The following is an 18,397-nucleotide window of genomic DNA, read 5'->3' on the forward strand; positions in this document are numbered from 1 at the left end:
TTTATAAGACCAAAATAAAAAAAGTGAAAAAAATATAGCATTTTATTTTCGCTAGTGATAATCGCTCATTTAATTCACAATTGTTGCATAAAGAATGGTATATTTGCAAAAATAGATATAATGGACGAACTCTTGAAGGGTAGAGTGTTATCGGTAACGAGCAAGAACAAAAAAACTATCAAACATATTGTTTTGTTCTCTGTATAAAATACAGATAAACAGTAGGTCACAATCAATTCAGTTTTAACTGGTTATGTAGGTGATTGCCTTCATAACTTAGCAGCCACTACCAACCCGGATTTCTAGTAGACGCAATCCGAAAAATACCTCTTTAAAACTTCCGACTCCCAGTTAATTTGGATATAATATGAACTATCTTTACCGTTTTACAAGAAATATCACCCTGTCCCTTTTTCGAAATAAAGAGAAGTAATAACAACAACAAGCACACAGCAAAGACGACTTCAAAATTATAATGACTACTAAAATCTGTTTCCAAATTGTCTGCCATAGACGAATGTAGAAAGTTAACCCATAAAATCATGAATTGGGCAATATTCTACATGCACTAACATTATCGACATTCATTCCCGTGAAAAAAAGCGGTAATATTTCTCCTTAATCAATAAACAAAAAAGTCATTGAAGGGCCACACTGCATTTAAATTGTTACAGGAAAGAAAGGCAGCTGGTGAATTGGGACCTCGAAAAAGTGGTCCAAGAAGTCCAAGTCCAAATTTAATATTTCTGGTTAATAAAAATTATAGATGTACAGGGTTTCCGGTAGTAGTTTGACGCACAATTACAGGTTATTTCATAAAATACGAAAAATTTGTAGAGTTACTCTGTAAGCTTATTAATTTAATATAAAATAAGTTCCTAACGGTTAAAAAGAAACCGTATAACTTTAATATTTATAGTTTCCTAAAATATGACCAAATATGTTTCTATAATTTGTATTATACACATATCAAATTAAATGCAATATAGTTTACATGTTAAAATAAAATTTCCTTTAATTTATTTTTACATCCCATACATTTCTTGAATTTATGGCCATTGTGCAACCTGCAATTCATAAAAAGCTGCTAGTTTTTGAATTCCCATAAATAATTAGTGGACCGCCATCTTGTCCTTTTGCATGTAAAACGAGGTTTCATTACTTCGCGCCATATACAATGAACCAGCAGTGGCATAATATTTTATTTAAAAAGAAACTACCACCCAGTACATGGTATCTCCGCTTATAAAAGAGATTTTTAGAAGAATAAAATAATATACATCAATTTTGCAATCTTCGATACAAAAACTCAGTATACACAGACACAAATTGGAATAACACCGAGGAAAAGGACAGCAAAAGTAACGTGATATTTATTATCAACTACCACGTATAAAGGCTGAGTAATGCAATGATTATTACTATAGACATCCATATAACGATATCAAAAACTAAAGTCATGATATTCACATGGTGGACCTAGAGATTCAGGAAGAACAGTTGTAACTAAAATGGGTATAAGAAAATCCAGGAAATTCTTCTTAAATTCCGCACTTGTTAGGGTCCTCTAAAAATTCAAGATTTCACCGAAAATTCTCACATTAAGCAACAAATTCAATAACAATACTAGAAAGCTTGCAAAATTCCACTGAAATAAGAGTGGGGAAGCTCCTCAATGTCTAAGTAAACGACTTATTCGATTTAAGCGAACTTAGACTTGTTTGGAAGAAAAAGGCGAGTTTTCTTTAAATGCCGATTGGTATGGTCTGTTCATAGATATAAGAAAGTAACCAATTGCTTTTGAATGGGAATATCCAAGGTTGGTCATTAACATAACAACAACAACAACAACACAACAACATTAACAAGATTATTACCTAAAGTTTCGGAATTTAAATTCAGATAAAATTGTGGTCCGTAATAGAAAATAATTTTATACATACCTACATATCTGCTGGGCAATACCAAACCAGAGGCAGAGAGCTATACGAGGGAGCCATTATCGAAGTTGTGGAGTCTGGTTAGAGAGACGAACCTGGATAAAGCCCTATAGCTATGGAGAGAGTCACAATAGATCCTCTGGGTCGCAGTGACGGACGGCTGACTGCTAGCTCTCCCAACTGTTAATCTAATCTAATCTAATCTAATCTAATCTACATACCTGTGTTTAATATTCTTTGGTTTGGTATACTACTTAGTTTAAGTTTATTAGTAATCATTCTTATTTCGTGTGTAATACAGCGTGTGTTGAATCGTGTGCGAATTATGCAAATATGTGCGAGTCTAGTGTATCTGAGGAGATGCTCCCGCCCAAATGTAGAAAACACTATTCTATTGGGACTAAGGAAGTTATAAACAATGTTTATTTGACTCTCTATCATTGAACGTGGTGTCAGCAAGCAAGCAACTTTAGAAGAAACGGCCGCATTGACGAAAATTCCAACATCAACTGTATGGAAAATTGTGAATAATCCCATTTCAGCGACGAAAAAAAGAAGCGACGCTGACATTTTCTCGAGTGTAGATGACAGTGATCAACATATAATACGGCGTAAAATTTACCAGTTATACGAGGAACAAAGCGTGCCTACATTAGATATCTTAATTAGAACGCTTGAAAAAGATGAAACCGGTGTTAAATGTGGCAGAACTACCTTATGGAAGTGTATTCAACACATGGGTTTTAGATTTAAAAAAAATTGACAAATGGCAAGTTTTATTGGATTCTTTTAGAATTCGGAAATGGCGACTGGAATATCAAAAAAAAAAATTGGATTTACAGAGAACAACAAAGGCCAATTATTTACTTGGATGGAACCTGGATCTACACTTATGATACCCCGGAATTTTATTTTAGATGTAAACATAAATACATACATAAATAAATAAATATTATTTAGTATCTTTCCTAACAAAACCCCAAATAATTAAATTCTAATCAAAGTACGGAGCTGTTCGGCCATATTTCATTCTTACAGTTTTCCTTAATTCGTATCAGTTAGTTACTTTCTTATATCTATGAACATACTTTACTTGATAGTTTAAAATAAAATTGCAGAACAATTGATTCCTGATTGAAATGGTCTAGACTGTACTGTTACAATGCGTGTGCTCTGAAATAAAGTTAAATCTTTCGTTTCCACTTTTTCCACCATTCATTTTAATTCTCATTACTCAATTTTTGTTTCGCGGAAAGTCTGTTGTGCTTGCTTGGCATATTTTTCAATTGATTTTTATTTTTTACAATTATTGTAAAACTTCCAGTAGAAAAAAAAGTTATTAATCGAGGCATCTAGGAGGTCACCGAAACAAACTGCCCCTTCCAATTCAACCGGTAATTGAAATTCATCTCGCATTCCTAGATCTCCGCATTTAACTTTAACTAGATTTTCACTCGATGCCGAATACAAGAAATTGTTTATACAGGGCGTTTCATAAAATATATGCCATCGGTGAACGGGAAATTAGTCATGTGAAAATAAGACTTTTTTTACATCATTGTGATTCGTTTAGCTACAGGGTTTTGAAGAATTTGTATTTCTTTAGTTTACTCCAAATTTAGCCTAAACGACCAGAATGAATCCAATGAAATTTGGAGGGTAAAATTTATTTAAACTAGTACATATTGTAATACAAATGGAAAACTTGACCACTGCCGTGCGTATCGGCTATAGCAGCAATACTTTTATAAAAAAAAATGTCCGCGCCACTGATATCTTTGGTAAGTGTCAATGGCAATGACAACTCTCAGATTAAATTTTTTTGCGGATTAAATTTGAATTAATAGAGACAAAACAAATTGGCCAACTCTTTTTGTAGTAAAATATGTACTAATTTAAGTAACTTTTAAACTCCATTTTTTTTATTGCTTTAGTCGTTTTGGATAAAACTACAATATATCAAACAAATAAAAATTCTTTAACACCCTGTAGCTACGAAACGAAGCAGAATCAGGCCCACGTTGCTATAGAAAAAGTCTTATTTTTACGTGAGGAATCTCCCCTCCAGCGATGGCACATGTTTTCTTAAATACCCGGCAAAAAGAGACCGACCAGAAGGGACACGGAAACATCCTCCATAAAAATAACGAAAGTATCTTTAGAATCACTAAACAAAATACGTTGGTGTATGTACAAAAATGTTAAAAATTTGTCAACGAGAAATTCGGCAATATGAAATGCATCAAAAGCGCATTAACTTTCCCCCGAGCGCTTAAGACCCTCAGAAACGAAGAGCCAGTCCTTTACTCTGTGCGAAATGGTCGCGAAGTCAACTAAACTGGTGTTCTGGCTATTTTGCCTAGGTTTCGCGCGTTGCCAAAGGTTTAACCTTTTCAGCGGCAATGTCGACGAAGTAAGGTCCCAAAATGCTGACCGTCAACACTCGGACGAGTTGAGGGACGACCCATTCGTACGGGAACTGTTTAAGGAATTCTTGATTCAATATAAACAGCTTTCCGCGCAAGAAAAACCTCAGGTAAGATTACATTGTTATATCTCTTACCCAACTCCGTGTCATACCTACCACCTGACAACTAAACAAAAAGGGAAACAAAGACCATCTGTTCGCCATAATATATAAATATAATATTTGTCAAGGATAGTAAAACTAGTTCATTTAAGTTTTCGAAAAGTAATTTCGATATATAATATATTACATCATTTGTGAAAAAGAAAAAATGGAGAGAAGTTGTTAAAGATGAAAGAGATGAACGAAAACCCTACTTGATAATTCAAAAAAGAGGAAGAAAATTATAGGAAATCTATTAATTAACTGTTTTATATAAACTGTTAATCAAATTTTGTGTCATTGCCTTTGTCTGGATCGTCCCTTGAATTATGGTGATGATTATATAATTAGTGAGGATAGTTTTATCAATCTCAATAACTCTCCATCCTTAAACTGGCTTTTACTTGATGAAAATCCATTTAATAAAATAAATAAGAACTAAAATTTCAGATTTTCACGAAATTATATATTTGATAAAGACACGGTGTTGTCGAAACAATTGTCATGTGTATATATATAATTTCGTGAAAATCTGATTTTTTTTTTATTCTCCGTTCCCTTATCGCGAATTACGAAAGACAGTTAAATATTCAGTGTTGGTTTTAAACAAACTTTAATATTATCACACAACTGGCACGTTTACATGAACAGCGGACCAACTTTTAAAAATGAACTAGAATTGTATTTATAGGGGATTTTCTGTAACACATCTTGTAGCTGTCTCGCATGGTTTAATGTCCATTCTATAATTTATGAATATAGCAGAAATTAATATAAACATTTGACATGTTGCTTATAATAAATGATATTTTAAAATATGTATATATATGACATTTACAAAAATTCCTAGACTAGAGTAGATTAAAGTTTAAGGGCCCTTAAGACAAAATCTAGTTTTTTTCTTAGATTATAACAACGTTTATTAAGCACTCGCTCCGTAATTAAATAGCATTTACCAAACATGTTGCGTAATGTACTATTACTTATTTACATGTATTATATACAGTGTGGTCACTTAAGGGGCCACCATATGTTTCCAAATGAAACGATACAATAGTAAAGTACATTTATTTCAAATTTAAAACACAATGGTAGTAGGAAAAGTGATTTAGATTTAAAATTATTTTCTTTTCTGTTTAACCGATAACAATTTGAACTTTTAATGTATTTAACTTGAACATCGACAAATTAATGACATTAAATTAATCTGACACAATTTTAACATTTAATCGATTACAGCTTCATGTTTCTTGCAACGATATTGAAAGTAACTATAAAATTTCAAAATAATTCTTCGTACCATGAAAGTATTAATAATATAAAAAAAAATAACTCAAAGCGCAAATAGATACATGGTTTGGAAAAATTAATCTATATTTCAATGCACGTTAAACCCGAACTACAAGGATTCATAATTATCAGAAACAATGTGACAAATCTCTTTAGGCAATGACACTATCGCAAGTAGGTATACTGTAAGATTTCTAAGATTGGGTTTGCATGAATGTTCAAACTGGAAGTCTCATTGTGATACTCTTATTTTAACTCTAAATAGTGTAAATTATCTTTTTATGAATGTTCAAAATATTTTAACCAGACAACAGTTGCTTAATTTATACTATGAGAATGTGGAGTCCCGATTACGTTATGGGATCAATTTGTGGGGAGGATCTGTAAATGCTGATAAAAACGTATATTAAGGAATATTGCGGATATTTCCAAGTTTACGTCTTGTAGGAGTTTATTTGCACAGTACATAATTAATTTTTGAAAAGTCATTGTATGTCTTTAACAATTTGTCGAATTTTAAGTTAATTGATGAGGTGCATTCGAAGCATACAAGGCAGAGTGGTAAGCTCCATGTTCCCTATTGTTAGGCTGTCGACGACTTCGAGATCACCTGATTATTTAGGTGTTCGTATTTTTAACAATCTGGCATTCGATTTAAGAGACAAAAGTTTAAAGTCTTGTTTATTTAAAAAACGATTAAATTCTATTAACAACTTTGTCTAAATTCTATGGCAAAAAAATCTAAAAAAAAATAAAACATTTAAATATATCTAAACCCACTATGAGTAAAAAAATGCCAATTTTAAATGGTACCGATTTTACCGTTTTTAATCCGAACAAAAATGGAAATGCTTATTTTTAACACCTAGGAAGTAAAATTTGGTCAGATATAAGATTTCTATCGTCTCCCTCCGTCGAATAATTCCACGCAACATTTTACATATTCAGCCGCCAACGCCGGTAGCGCTGACGACATCAAGACCAACGCCCCCCACCGTCCTAATACAACAACCCACCACAACCAGCGCCCAACCGATACCTCAAACCAACCGGCAAATATTAACGCACACCACCGCAAGACCTCAACAAAGAAGAGTAACCTCCAGGAGAAAACCTCGCCCTCCACAACAAGTCACCGAATCCTTTCCGCAACGAGAGTCTACCACATTGCCGTCACTAAGAAGCAAATATTTCGCGATCCAAACGACAACGGCCGGAAACCCTAACCTAGAAGTGTTCCGTGTCCAAAAAGCAAAGCCGGAAATCGCCATCGTGCCCTCTTCCAGACCAAGGATTGCATCACCTTCCAAAGACGAGCAGGATATTGATGAAGAACTTTTCCGAAAACAAGCTCAAAACGCAAAATACGAATTTGCTAGCGATATCAGCGACGACATCAACGGCAACGTTCATCAGAGAGAGGAGGTGAGGGATGGATTGGCGGTGAAGGGGAAGTACTCGTACAGCGACGGGTACTACAAGAGGACCGTCCATTACGAGGCAGACGAAAAAGGATACAGGGTCATCAAGTAAGTGTGCTGGTGGAAAATGGAAAACCAAAATTTGTATAGCTGTCTAAATTTCTCTGCAGTGGTGCAAAGCGCCATCTTTGAGCTACGCGTCATTGGTGTCGGAATTTTTTTCTCAAACCCCATCTCGTTATACAGGGTGTTAATGCTACACAGCGAAAAATTTTCATTTTTTGACGAAAGTTTTGAAAAACATTTCGAGTCCTGTAAAGTTTTTTTATAACACCTAAGGATCCCTTTCCCAATTTTTTTATACATGGAAATACGACCATTTTATGAAATTCCGCTTTTATTTTAAAATTGGAACTAAACAATAACAGTTGACGTGTAAACTGCATCAAAAATTAACTTTTAAGAAAAATGATCAAAACCAGCGGGTTGCAAAAAAGGGGGCTTTATTTGATTTTTTGTTAATTTTACAATATGTTATAACAGCAATGTGTTTATTCTCTGTAAAGTTTAAGTTTGATTTTCTCAGCAGCCTCTCTCATTTGATTTAGTGTTTTCACCAGAAAGGTGCAAATATTAAAAGGGTATTATTTTATTAGTAAGGCTTTGACCCTTCTCCTTAATTGCCTGAATAATTGCTCCGTTTCATAGACTTTTGCACGCACCTGGTTTTGTTAATTTTATTTACAACTGTAATAAATTTCAACACTGGCTACAGTTAGTTGCTTAGTTCTGATTTTAAAATAAAAACCGAATTTTATTAACAATGACAAAAACGTTCAAAGGTGTCGACCCAGTATTTTAATAAACAGTTTTATAAGAATACCCTTTTTTTAAATTCTTCTTCGCGAAGTGTTTACTGTATAACGAGAAAATGTCCGAAAACACTGATACAGCAACCAGAGATATGTCGAAGTTACAGCTAGTTAAAATTAAGAACACTTCTTATGCAAAAAGTCTTATAAACAACACTTTAGTCACCAATTTGTATAGGTACGAGCAGAGCCGCCACATCATACGTCATTCAAATCGAACTCGTGACTAAAATGGCGTTAATCAAACTTGTTGCACAATATACTATTTGAAAAAAATAGGTAAGGAATATGAAAACTAATTCCTTTTTTCTCTGAATCTTAAATTAGGGAGGAAGTTGAACCTCTTGATGGACCAACCGCCGATCCTCAAGGTCGAGCCAGAGTAAGCACCTACGTATCAGGAAACACGCTTAACTACGAAATCACTGCCGATGACATTTTGAAGAGGAACGACAAGTTCGTGTTCGACGGGTTTTCGGTTGAAAATGAAGAGAACGCCGGACATTGAACTTCGTTTCTGATCAATAAAGTTTGCAAAGTTTCGCGTTGTGTTTTCTTTAATACAAGGTAGGCCAGGTTGCGGGGGACACACTTTTACAGTTGATAGAAAATCACTTGCTCCGTTTCGAAGACAAATTTAAATTCGAAGAAAAGAAGAGATCAAACTAATTTTGTTTAATAATCCTTACTAATAACTTAAATTGAAATTATCACAAGAGCATTTTTTTCCGTAATTGGTCCCAACAAAAAAAAAAAAAAAACAGACAAAATAGTAAACTACAAAACAAGTACCATAAACGACACGATTTTGCTTTGCCGCAAGTGGAGCGCAGCGGAACGAGTGTTTAATGAACGAGGGCCTGAAACGGTTTTTAAACTTCTTGCATTCTATAATTTCTTTAATACCGTCACAAGACAGCACGACTAAATTTACTGTGTGCCTTGATGAATGTAATGCATAAATGACTAAAGTATAGAAAGAACACGCAGTAGCTCACGATAGTGGTTTATGAAACTGACGTTTTAAAATGACACTTCGCGGACGCCTGATTAGTGTACAATTGGACATTTAGCGTGGAAAGATGATGTTTACTATTTATGATTTCCATCGACTTTATAAGTTTAACAAAATTTGTTAGTAATTCCGCGTTTACACAAATTTGAAGCTAGCCATTTTTTTGAAATTGTTAATAAAAAGTTTGCACCCCAAAAACGGTTCCACGTATTTCTTAAATCAATAGATTTACTTCGGGCGGTAAAGTGTTTTCACAAATAGATTTATTTAATCGTGTCTGACTACAACTTGTGACTAGAAATTATTAGATATTGTTCATATCTCACTCCAGTGTCTGGCGCATTTCACAGCATTTTCATTGCACGTCCAAAGGTCCCGGATGGTACATGGGGCTTGTAGGGATTGACACGCTAGAAGGTGCTCCATTGTCTGGGATTCTCCACATTCACACGTTTCCTCTTCCACAGATCCTCATTTCAGGATGTTGTTCTTGGATCTCCCCATTTGGCACCGGAGTCGGTTGAGGGTTTTCCAGGTACCCCGGTCTAAGTTAGAGCCTGCAGGAAGTTTTTCTTTTATATTCCAGGTTGGGATGTCGTTGTTTGCTAGGCGCTGTTCCCATTTTGTCTCCTTGGTAGCAGTTTTAGAGGCTGTGTAGATTGTATAAAGGCTCGAATTGATTTCAGTCTGGCCGCTGCCGGAATATATTGGTACATAGGATGTCTGGGGTCTTCATGTTGTCTGCTTCGTTCGGCCATGGCTAGGGTTTCCCTACGTATTTGCGGTGATGATTTTGGATTACTTGATGTAATAGAACTACCTGTGCAGGTTCCATTGTGTGGAGAAGAGCTTACCAATAAACATGCCACACATGAGCAAATGTAAAAAATGGCATGCTCGGAAAGAAAAGAATATTATTGGCATGAAATATTTATAATAAATTTAATAAAATAGAGAATATTCCATATGTAGTTTAATGTCGCTGATACTATCTTTACCTAAATTAATTATAATGGGTTTAACAATATGCCAACAATTTTCTACAGTAATAACACGATTAACTGAATTTTTCCAAATATCAGGGGGGGAAGTTATTAACACTTTCCTTTATTAAATCTAACACACTAGCATCCCATCTAATTTCAGTTGATTTGATATGTGCTATATACGATAGGCCGCAACACTGTATGACGTGTTGCCTCTGCCAACAAATGACAAACAACAAATAGCTGTGGCTCTACATTTTCCGAAAGAAACGAATACAGAGTATTAAAGTGTCAAACCATGTGGCATGGAGGAATTTTCTTATTTCGCATACACCATGCCGCCATTTTTATAATCGGTGGGATTCCTCTTTTCTATTTGTGATATCTTAGTAACGTTAGTAATTCGACATTTTATTTGAGTTTCGTCAGCAACAAATCATTTCTTCAAACATTATAGTCACCTAAATCTTTATGCTACATTCTAGTTTTAATTCTAGTTTTTTATTCTAGAAAACAACACATTGACACCGCGCTTTGAGAAAATAAAACGAAATAAAAAAAAGTTAAAAAAAAAAAACAACACAAGTATGCGTTTTTACCTACAAGCAGCACACCGAACATTAGGCCGAAACCATTTACCTGTGAAAACGCTATACAAGGAATTCAACAGCCACCGTTATTGTTTTTTCCGGTTTGGAAAATTCTTTTGGAACCAGCGATTAATTTGCAACATTCACGATTAATATTAATATTAAGAAGTAGTTTTGTCGAATTTTTTAATTGCAATACAAATTAATAAATATAAACCATTTTTTATACTATTTTCTCTTTCATGTGTTTTTCTTATCCTCGTAGAAAAAAATGCGTTCGTAGCTCTTGCTGAAAGTGTATGTTCCGCACTTAATTGCGTAGACCTCAGCCGATTAATCCAACGTAAAACATGTCAGGTTAATTTGCAATCCAAATTCAAAGGAAAAATTCGGCGATAATAAGCTATAAGTCCCGAATAGCGATTTAATGGCTTGCTAAATATCGACAAATTAACATGAAGAATGCCAAAAGTTCGGCAATGGATGTAATAAAAACGCGCCAAAGACAAGGTACCACCACCGGTACCATTTCTTAATGAATACCGTCCGAATTTTTCTGTAGCACCGAAGAGTACGGTGCCTGGCGGTCAGCAAGTCGTTCTGTCGTGCGTGATGTGATAACCGGCGAATGTAGAGCGAGAAAATAGTAAAAATTGGTAAGTACAGTTGCAATGAAAGATTAATCGATAAAAAAATATTTGCCGGTAGTGGAAATCATGTTAAATATCACAACTAACCAAGAATCACTAACGACGTTAATTCACTGTCGCTTTCGAAAACGACTCCGTGAGCGCCTCCACGAGTGCGAGATCTTTCAAGGTCACATCCGGTCGGTCATCGCCATCCGATTATTAGCAAAACTACTTTCTCTGCGTGGATGTTTACAGCACCAATTATACAATTAATAAGTAAAAATTTCACGCGCGATTTCATGTAACTGTCACGCCTTAAGTTTTATAACATCCGAAAAGTTTGGGGTGGTGGAAGCTATCTACTATATGGCATTTCCAGATTTTTTAGTTTTTTTCCCCCAATTTCTTAAATGTTCAACTTCCCTGCCGTACTCGACTCATATTTGTTATGTTTTGTTTGTTTTGTGTTTAACAAAAAAGAATACTCAGTGAGCTACTATTTTGATTTCTTCATATCATCATCGTTAGAGATATTGAATATATGATATTCGGCAAAATTGACACAGACCAAGAAATACCTTATTTCAAAAATGGTTCACCAATTGCAAAGTTAAAAGAAAAAAAAACTTTAAATTTTCTTTTATAAATCGTACTTATATTTGGTCATTTTTACTTTTTACGGTATAGAGTAACTTCAGGATTGCATTTTTGCCGATACTGATAGATAAGGCTTTTTTTCCTATTGGCGGGTATTCAAATTATTTTTTTTTATGGTACAAAGTTGTCGAAATATCGCCACTAAAATACTCACAAAAAAGTAGACTCCTGGTACCAAGTACAGAAATTTGTATCTCCATTCTCAAGATAACTTAAATGTTTACAAAAAAGAACAGTGTTTTGTAGAAAACATTTCAAAGAGTTGGGAATTTTAACATTAACATCATTATATGTTTATTCATTACTTATATACGTAAAAAAACATAATATAAATAAGAAAAAAAGACGTACATAACCACAATAAATGGGCAAAAAATGATCTTACACAGCCATTAACAAGACTTTCTATAGCACAAGAGCATCATACATACGTCGCAATTAAATGTTATAATAAAATTGCAAAGATCGACAAGAGCTTATAGGATGAACAAATTAAATTACCACTGTTTATCAAAAACTAAAATCACTATTAACAGCTGAATGTTACTATACAGTAGATGAATTCCATAACGGCTCACCTTTGTAGTAGGTAAGTACAATAATGCTAATTCTAAAGTGTGTTAATTAAATATATTGTATAATTTTTGTGTTCGTATTTATACTAATATTTCTTTGGTGAATGCCTCTATTTGTTATGCATATATTTGTTGGTTTACATTTTATTTATACTCTATCTATTTACACTATATCTATCACAAAATGACGTGCATAAATGTACAATCTATGTATCATCATTGAATGTAACATTCAAATGCGAAATAAAGAAACATTGGAAAGTTGAAACAATGAAACAGAATTTATTGACCAGACCGTACATGAAAATGTTATCCTTTTGACTATTAAAATCATTCTTTCTATTTCCTTATTTCCAATATCTGAATATTAAAAACAATTTATTAATATTGTTATTATCATTATATTGAGAGTTGAAGTTTAATCTTTCCTGTCACCACTTTACCAAAAATCCAAAATTAAACACTTAAAATTTATCATCAAACAAAAATATACCTGGTGACACAAGAAAGTGGGAACACTATACCTTTTAAACTGTTTCAGATAGCATATTGAAATTGGAAGGAATTGATATAAGTTAATTGTGGAAATTTTTGTTAATATGTAGTCAATGGTGGCACTACTGTATGAATGAACGTCATAGCCGTCTAGATACAATTTTCAAAATCAATTAGAAAACCCAAATAAAATTTACAAAATCATGCGTACATGATTCTACTGAATCCAAAAATATAAAACATTCCGAGTGTGTCATTCAAAATGCAAAATTGGTCGCTCAAACCGAATGCAAATTCATTTTTATCTTCTTTTGTGTTCCATTTCAAATAACAGCAAACTCCTCAATAAGGCAACTTGTCACTCCAAACTTGGTCAATTTTACAGTATGACATCCAAAAAGTTTGATAAATGTCATTTTAGTCACGAATATCATTTAGCACGAGCACAGCGCAGAGGAGTGACCATTAGTTTTTGAGTACATTGTTGCAAAACAGCACGAATACTTGTCACGTGACTAAAATCTACCGAAAATATCTGATCGCTTCCAAATCCGTGATTAAAGTACCGAAAACGACCGAACCAGCTCGCAACCGTGGGTAACGAAGTTGACATCTGAAAGTATCACTTATCACCTAGAGAAGAGAGTGAAAAAATATTTATGTATCAAATTTTAATGCGTTCAATCAACAAACATCGGAATTCCTGCTCTACAACAGTGACCCTGCATAACCTAAAGAACGCTTAGAGATTAATTCAAATTGTAGTCTGACCTCGACCAACATATAACATGTAAATGTAACCACATTTATATGCACGTCAAATTCGCATATAACGCTGATTACCATTTAGCCACAATGAATGCCAATTTGAGCAATCTTTCAGATATAAAAATGACCAGAGAGATTTTGCTATTGTTTATCTGCACGACACGGGCATACTCTTCGACTTTGGCAGACTTTTCAAATAACACGACGGAAAATGCAGCAATCACACTAACCAGAGAAAAGCGACTCCATCTACCTTTGTTTCCAATAAACAAGGAGTATTTGCATCCGAATACACCAGTAGAAGAAACCTACGACTTCATCATAGTAGGATCCGGATCCGCGGGCTCCGTCCTAGCAAATCGCTTGTCGGAAAATCAAAAATGGAAAATTCTGCTCCTGGAAGTAGGCGACGAAGCCATACCGCTGACGGACATTCCAGTATTGGCTCCCGTATTTCAATTCAGCAAAATCGACTGGAATTACAAAGCGGAGAAACAAGACGGCGCATGCTTAGGTAAGTACACTTTCCGACCGTCGTCATTGTAATGAAACGAAAATATTTCAGGGTGTCCCGATCAAAGAATGCACTGGCCACGAGGTAGGGCGCTGGGAGGAACCACCGTCCTCAATTACATGATTCACGTTAGAGGAAATCCTCTGGATTACGACAGATGGGCCGCTATGGGCAACCCGGGATGGTCTTACAAAGATGTCCTACCATATTTTATTAAAATGGAAGACGCTGATATAGAAGTACAAGACAAGGAGTACCACCAAAAGGGAGGATATCTGTCTGTCGGCGATATACCCCACAGAAGTGAGTCCGCGCACGCTTTTGTCAAAGCTGCACAAGAAGCGGGACATCCGTATGTGGACTACAATGGCAAAGATCAAATGGGTGTAAGTAAAACAATGGTTGTTGAACGAATCCGTTGCAAAACAACACGCTTTTCTCCAGGTATCGTACGTACAGGGTAATCTAAGAAGGGGAAAGCGCTGTAGCGGCGAAAAGGCATACTTGCGCCCAGCTCGAGACAGAAATAATTTGAAAGTATCTCTTAATTCCAGAGCAATCAAAATTTTGATCAATCCCGGTACCAGCTCGGCTTACGGCATAAAATACGTCAAAAATAGACGCTACTATAAAGCGTTGGTGACCAAGGAAGTTATTTTATCAGCCGGCGCCTTTAACTCCCCTCAATTGTTAATGTTATCGGGTATAGGACCAAAGGAACACCTAGAAGAGCTCAACATTCCGGTCGTTCAAAATCTACCGGTCGGCCAGAAGATGTACGATCACATAACATTCGTAGGATTAAATTTTATAACCAATACCACCATAGTTAATCGACAATCGGATTTATACAATCCCGTGAATTACCTGGACCTCATCGCCAACGGAAAAGGACCACTGACCACTCTCGGAGGCGTTGAAGCGTTGGCGTATATCAAAACCAACGCCTCCACCGATCCAGACTCTTACCCAGATATGGAGCTTATTTTCATCGGAGGCAGTGTGGCCACCGATAGAGGTCTAGCTTATAAAAATACCCTTAGCATTAAGCAAGAGTTGTACGATGGGTATTGGAAGGATTTAGAAGACAAATCAGTGTGGCAAGTAAGTGGACAATTACTTTTAAGTCAAAACAACTGGAATACGACAAATACTTTAAAAAATCTGACTGGTGTAACAAGAAAACATCTAAAAATCAATCCGCAGAAATTAGTAATCTTTTGTAAATAAAAACAAACATTTTAGTAAACATAAATATTTAATTAAACGATATTTCTGTTAGTTTCAAGGGTGTTTGAAGCTGTACATCATTGTAAAATCTTTGATTATGGTTTGATTTTGATAATTTGTTGGAAAGATGTATCAAAAACGCACTTAAACCTTATGTTTCTTATTACATCAACCGAAAGTCTAACTGGATCTAATTTTTGATGTCAAATATCAAGAAGGGCTATTATTAATGATTTCTTTAACAAAAAAGTGTATAAATTGAACAAATCTTAGTATTTGAACGATGTTCTTAAAATTAAATTTGATTAGAAAGGATTAGGTATGAACTAAACAGACTTTACAAACCTGTATTTTTTTAATTAAAAAGGATTTTTAATTCGCATCTAATAACGAAAATAATAGAAATGTCAAAATTGATTGACGACGACATACTGAGATTTACTAATAATAAGATTTATTAATACCGATACTAAAAAATAAATGTCCTTCAAAAAGTCTTTGAAAGAATTCGTTGATAATTAATTTCTTAAAGAAATCCCTAGTAGCCCCTTTCAATATATATAAACTTAGTCCCAGTTTGCCAAGACTTTAGGATGATATAATACGAAGAGAGATCTATCCAACAAAAAAAAGTTATCAAAATCAAACCGTAATCAAAGAATTTACAAAAATGTACAGCCTTAAGCGGTGCGCAAACGATATTTCAAACACCGTGTATTGAATCATTATAAAAATTGGTATGGTTAGGTTCTATGCCCGCCCTAATAATAATTCTCATTTAAGTGTTTTAAGTTTTACTGCATTTTCAACAACAAAAAACAAAATCGAACCATAAACAGAGATTTTTAAAAGGGTGGACAGTTATAAAGTGGGATACACTGCATATGGATCCTGTGTTGACCATATCGATACACACGAATTAAGACTCGAAAATTTTTGCAAGAAATTAATATTTTATATATATTTAATAAATTTAAAATCTTTCAAGCTCTGTAATAACTTTTAAAGCACATCTCAGAGCAAAATTGTTCGATAAGCAGTAGGTCAATATGAATTCCTGACCATTTTTCCTTCTACTTCTTACATTATTTTCTTCTCCTACCTATTTTTCTATTAAATTAGATATATTTCTATAAAAAAAAGTTAAATAGATACATAATTCTCTGTCTCTGCTTACTTCTATCTCTGATTATTTTTAGCATTAGTAATTTTACTTTATTGTTATACTTTCGTAGTAACACTTCTCTTCCATCTTTTGCATTAGTGATCAGTACACACTGGATGAGTGCAGAGCTCTTCAAAATGGTCGGTTGCCTAATATTAAATAATATAATAATATTAGTTGTTGTAGAAATTGATTATGGAATGATTCTTATTGTATTAATAATAACTTCTTTAATGGGTAGAGAGGTGGTGAAGATTCTTGTGATTTACGTGGATAAATATTTAAATCCTAACAACCATATTGAGACTATAGCCCCAGCTCGGATTCATAATCCGCACTTCTTGGTTTAGCAACATCCAGAAAAAAATTGTTGTAAATTTGTTAAATGATGGTTATTTTGCAATAGAGGATTTGCGAATGTGCTGAACTTTAAAGTAATAGATACTCCAGCCACACAATTTTTATGTACCCTCTATTAATAAAATATTCCACCAAGGTCTCAATTTCTCAGGACTGGAAGAACTTCCACGAGCTTGAATGCAAGATTGAAGTATATTTTTTAGCAAACAATAAAAGTCTTATAATAAAAATAATAATAATTATTATAATGATAACTAAAGAAATTAAAGCTTAGTCAGCCCTACTTAAATGTTTTAGGTTATACCTATGCTGGTTCACCCAAAATCGGTGGGTTACCTCAGGCTGAAATCCAAAAATCCGTACCATTGGCCGAAATTTTACCCCAATTACTTCACCGATGCGGAAAACCACGACATAAAGACTTTCGTAGCGTCCATTAGGGAAATTCAACGAATCAACGAAATGCCGTCGTTTCAAAAATACGGATCGCTGCAATACGATAAAGTGCTACCAGGTACTTCAAAACAAATTCTAAAAATTACAAATCACCAACTCTAAATTTTAATATTTTAGGGTGCGAACGTCACACGTTCGATACGGACGAGTATTGGGAATGCGCGCTGCGTCACATAACGCCCACTTTGCATCATCAGGTTTCCACTTGCAAAATGGGACCGTCCAATGACCCGGAAGCAGTCGTCGATAATAAATTAAAGGTCTACGGTATAAAGAATTTAAGGGTGGCCGATACCAGCGTGATTCCGTTGCCGTTGACAGCGCATACCAATATCCCGGCGTACATGGTAGGGGAAAAAGCTTCGGACCTGATCAAAATGGAATGGGAGGCCAGCAATCTAATAGATTCTGGAGATATCAAAAGATCCCATATTAGTAAAAAACAATAAAAAGCAAAAAATGTGAGCGAATGTTTACCTTTTTTTTTATTTATTTCGGTGCTCTTTAAGATATAACCACAAAAGAAAAGAAAATTAAAATGGCTCTTATATTCTGTGGAAAAGCTAATAACAAGCCTAATCAAATTATTAAAAGACGCACGCGCACCATTAAAAAAGAAGACAGTAATACAATGTAAATTTGCAATTATATGGATTATTAAACAGGACGGAGAACGTCCCGTAATTCAGTATTTAAGACCTAAATTAGCATCATATTACAATAGAAAAACGAGTTTGGGAATGAAAGTAATGAGACAGCGGTGGTACTACAGGCAGTTTATTAGAATAATAAATATAATATTATATAATTATAGAGATGGAGAGATAATTGAGATTTAATTATTCTAATATCAAGTAAATTA

At 34.4% G+C, this 18,397-nt stretch overlaps 2 protein-coding genes across 2 annotated transcripts in view; one reads left to right on the plus strand and one right to left on the minus strand.

The window, feature by feature from the left end:
* Positions 1–18,397, minus strand: part of LOC132705902 (flotillin-2) — a 289,458-nt gene that overhangs the window by 221,407 nt on the left and 49,654 nt on the right. The window lies entirely within an intron of this gene.
* LOC132706319 (glucose dehydrogenase [FAD, quinone]-like) lies at positions 11,263–17,995 on the plus strand. The gene is made up of 6 exons (XM_060677591.1): positions 11,263–11,339; positions 13,926–14,324; positions 14,376–14,710; positions 14,769–15,428; positions 17,377–17,593; positions 17,653–17,995. The coding sequence occupies exons 2-6, from the start codon at positions 13,934–13,936 to the stop codon at positions 17,982–17,984; spliced, it is 1,935 nt and encodes a 644-aa protein (XP_060533574.1). The 5' UTR covers positions 11,263–11,339; positions 13,926–13,933; the 3' UTR covers positions 17,985–17,995.

Source organism: Cylas formicarius, unplaced genomic scaffold (genome assembly GCF_029955315.1).
Source record: "Cylas formicarius isolate icCylForm1 unplaced genomic scaffold, icCylForm1.1 PGA_scaffold_8__14_contigs__length_24414737, whole genome shotgun sequence".
In the NCBI taxonomy this organism is placed as follows: domain Eukaryota; kingdom Metazoa; phylum Arthropoda; class Insecta; order Coleoptera; family Brentidae; genus Cylas; species Cylas formicarius.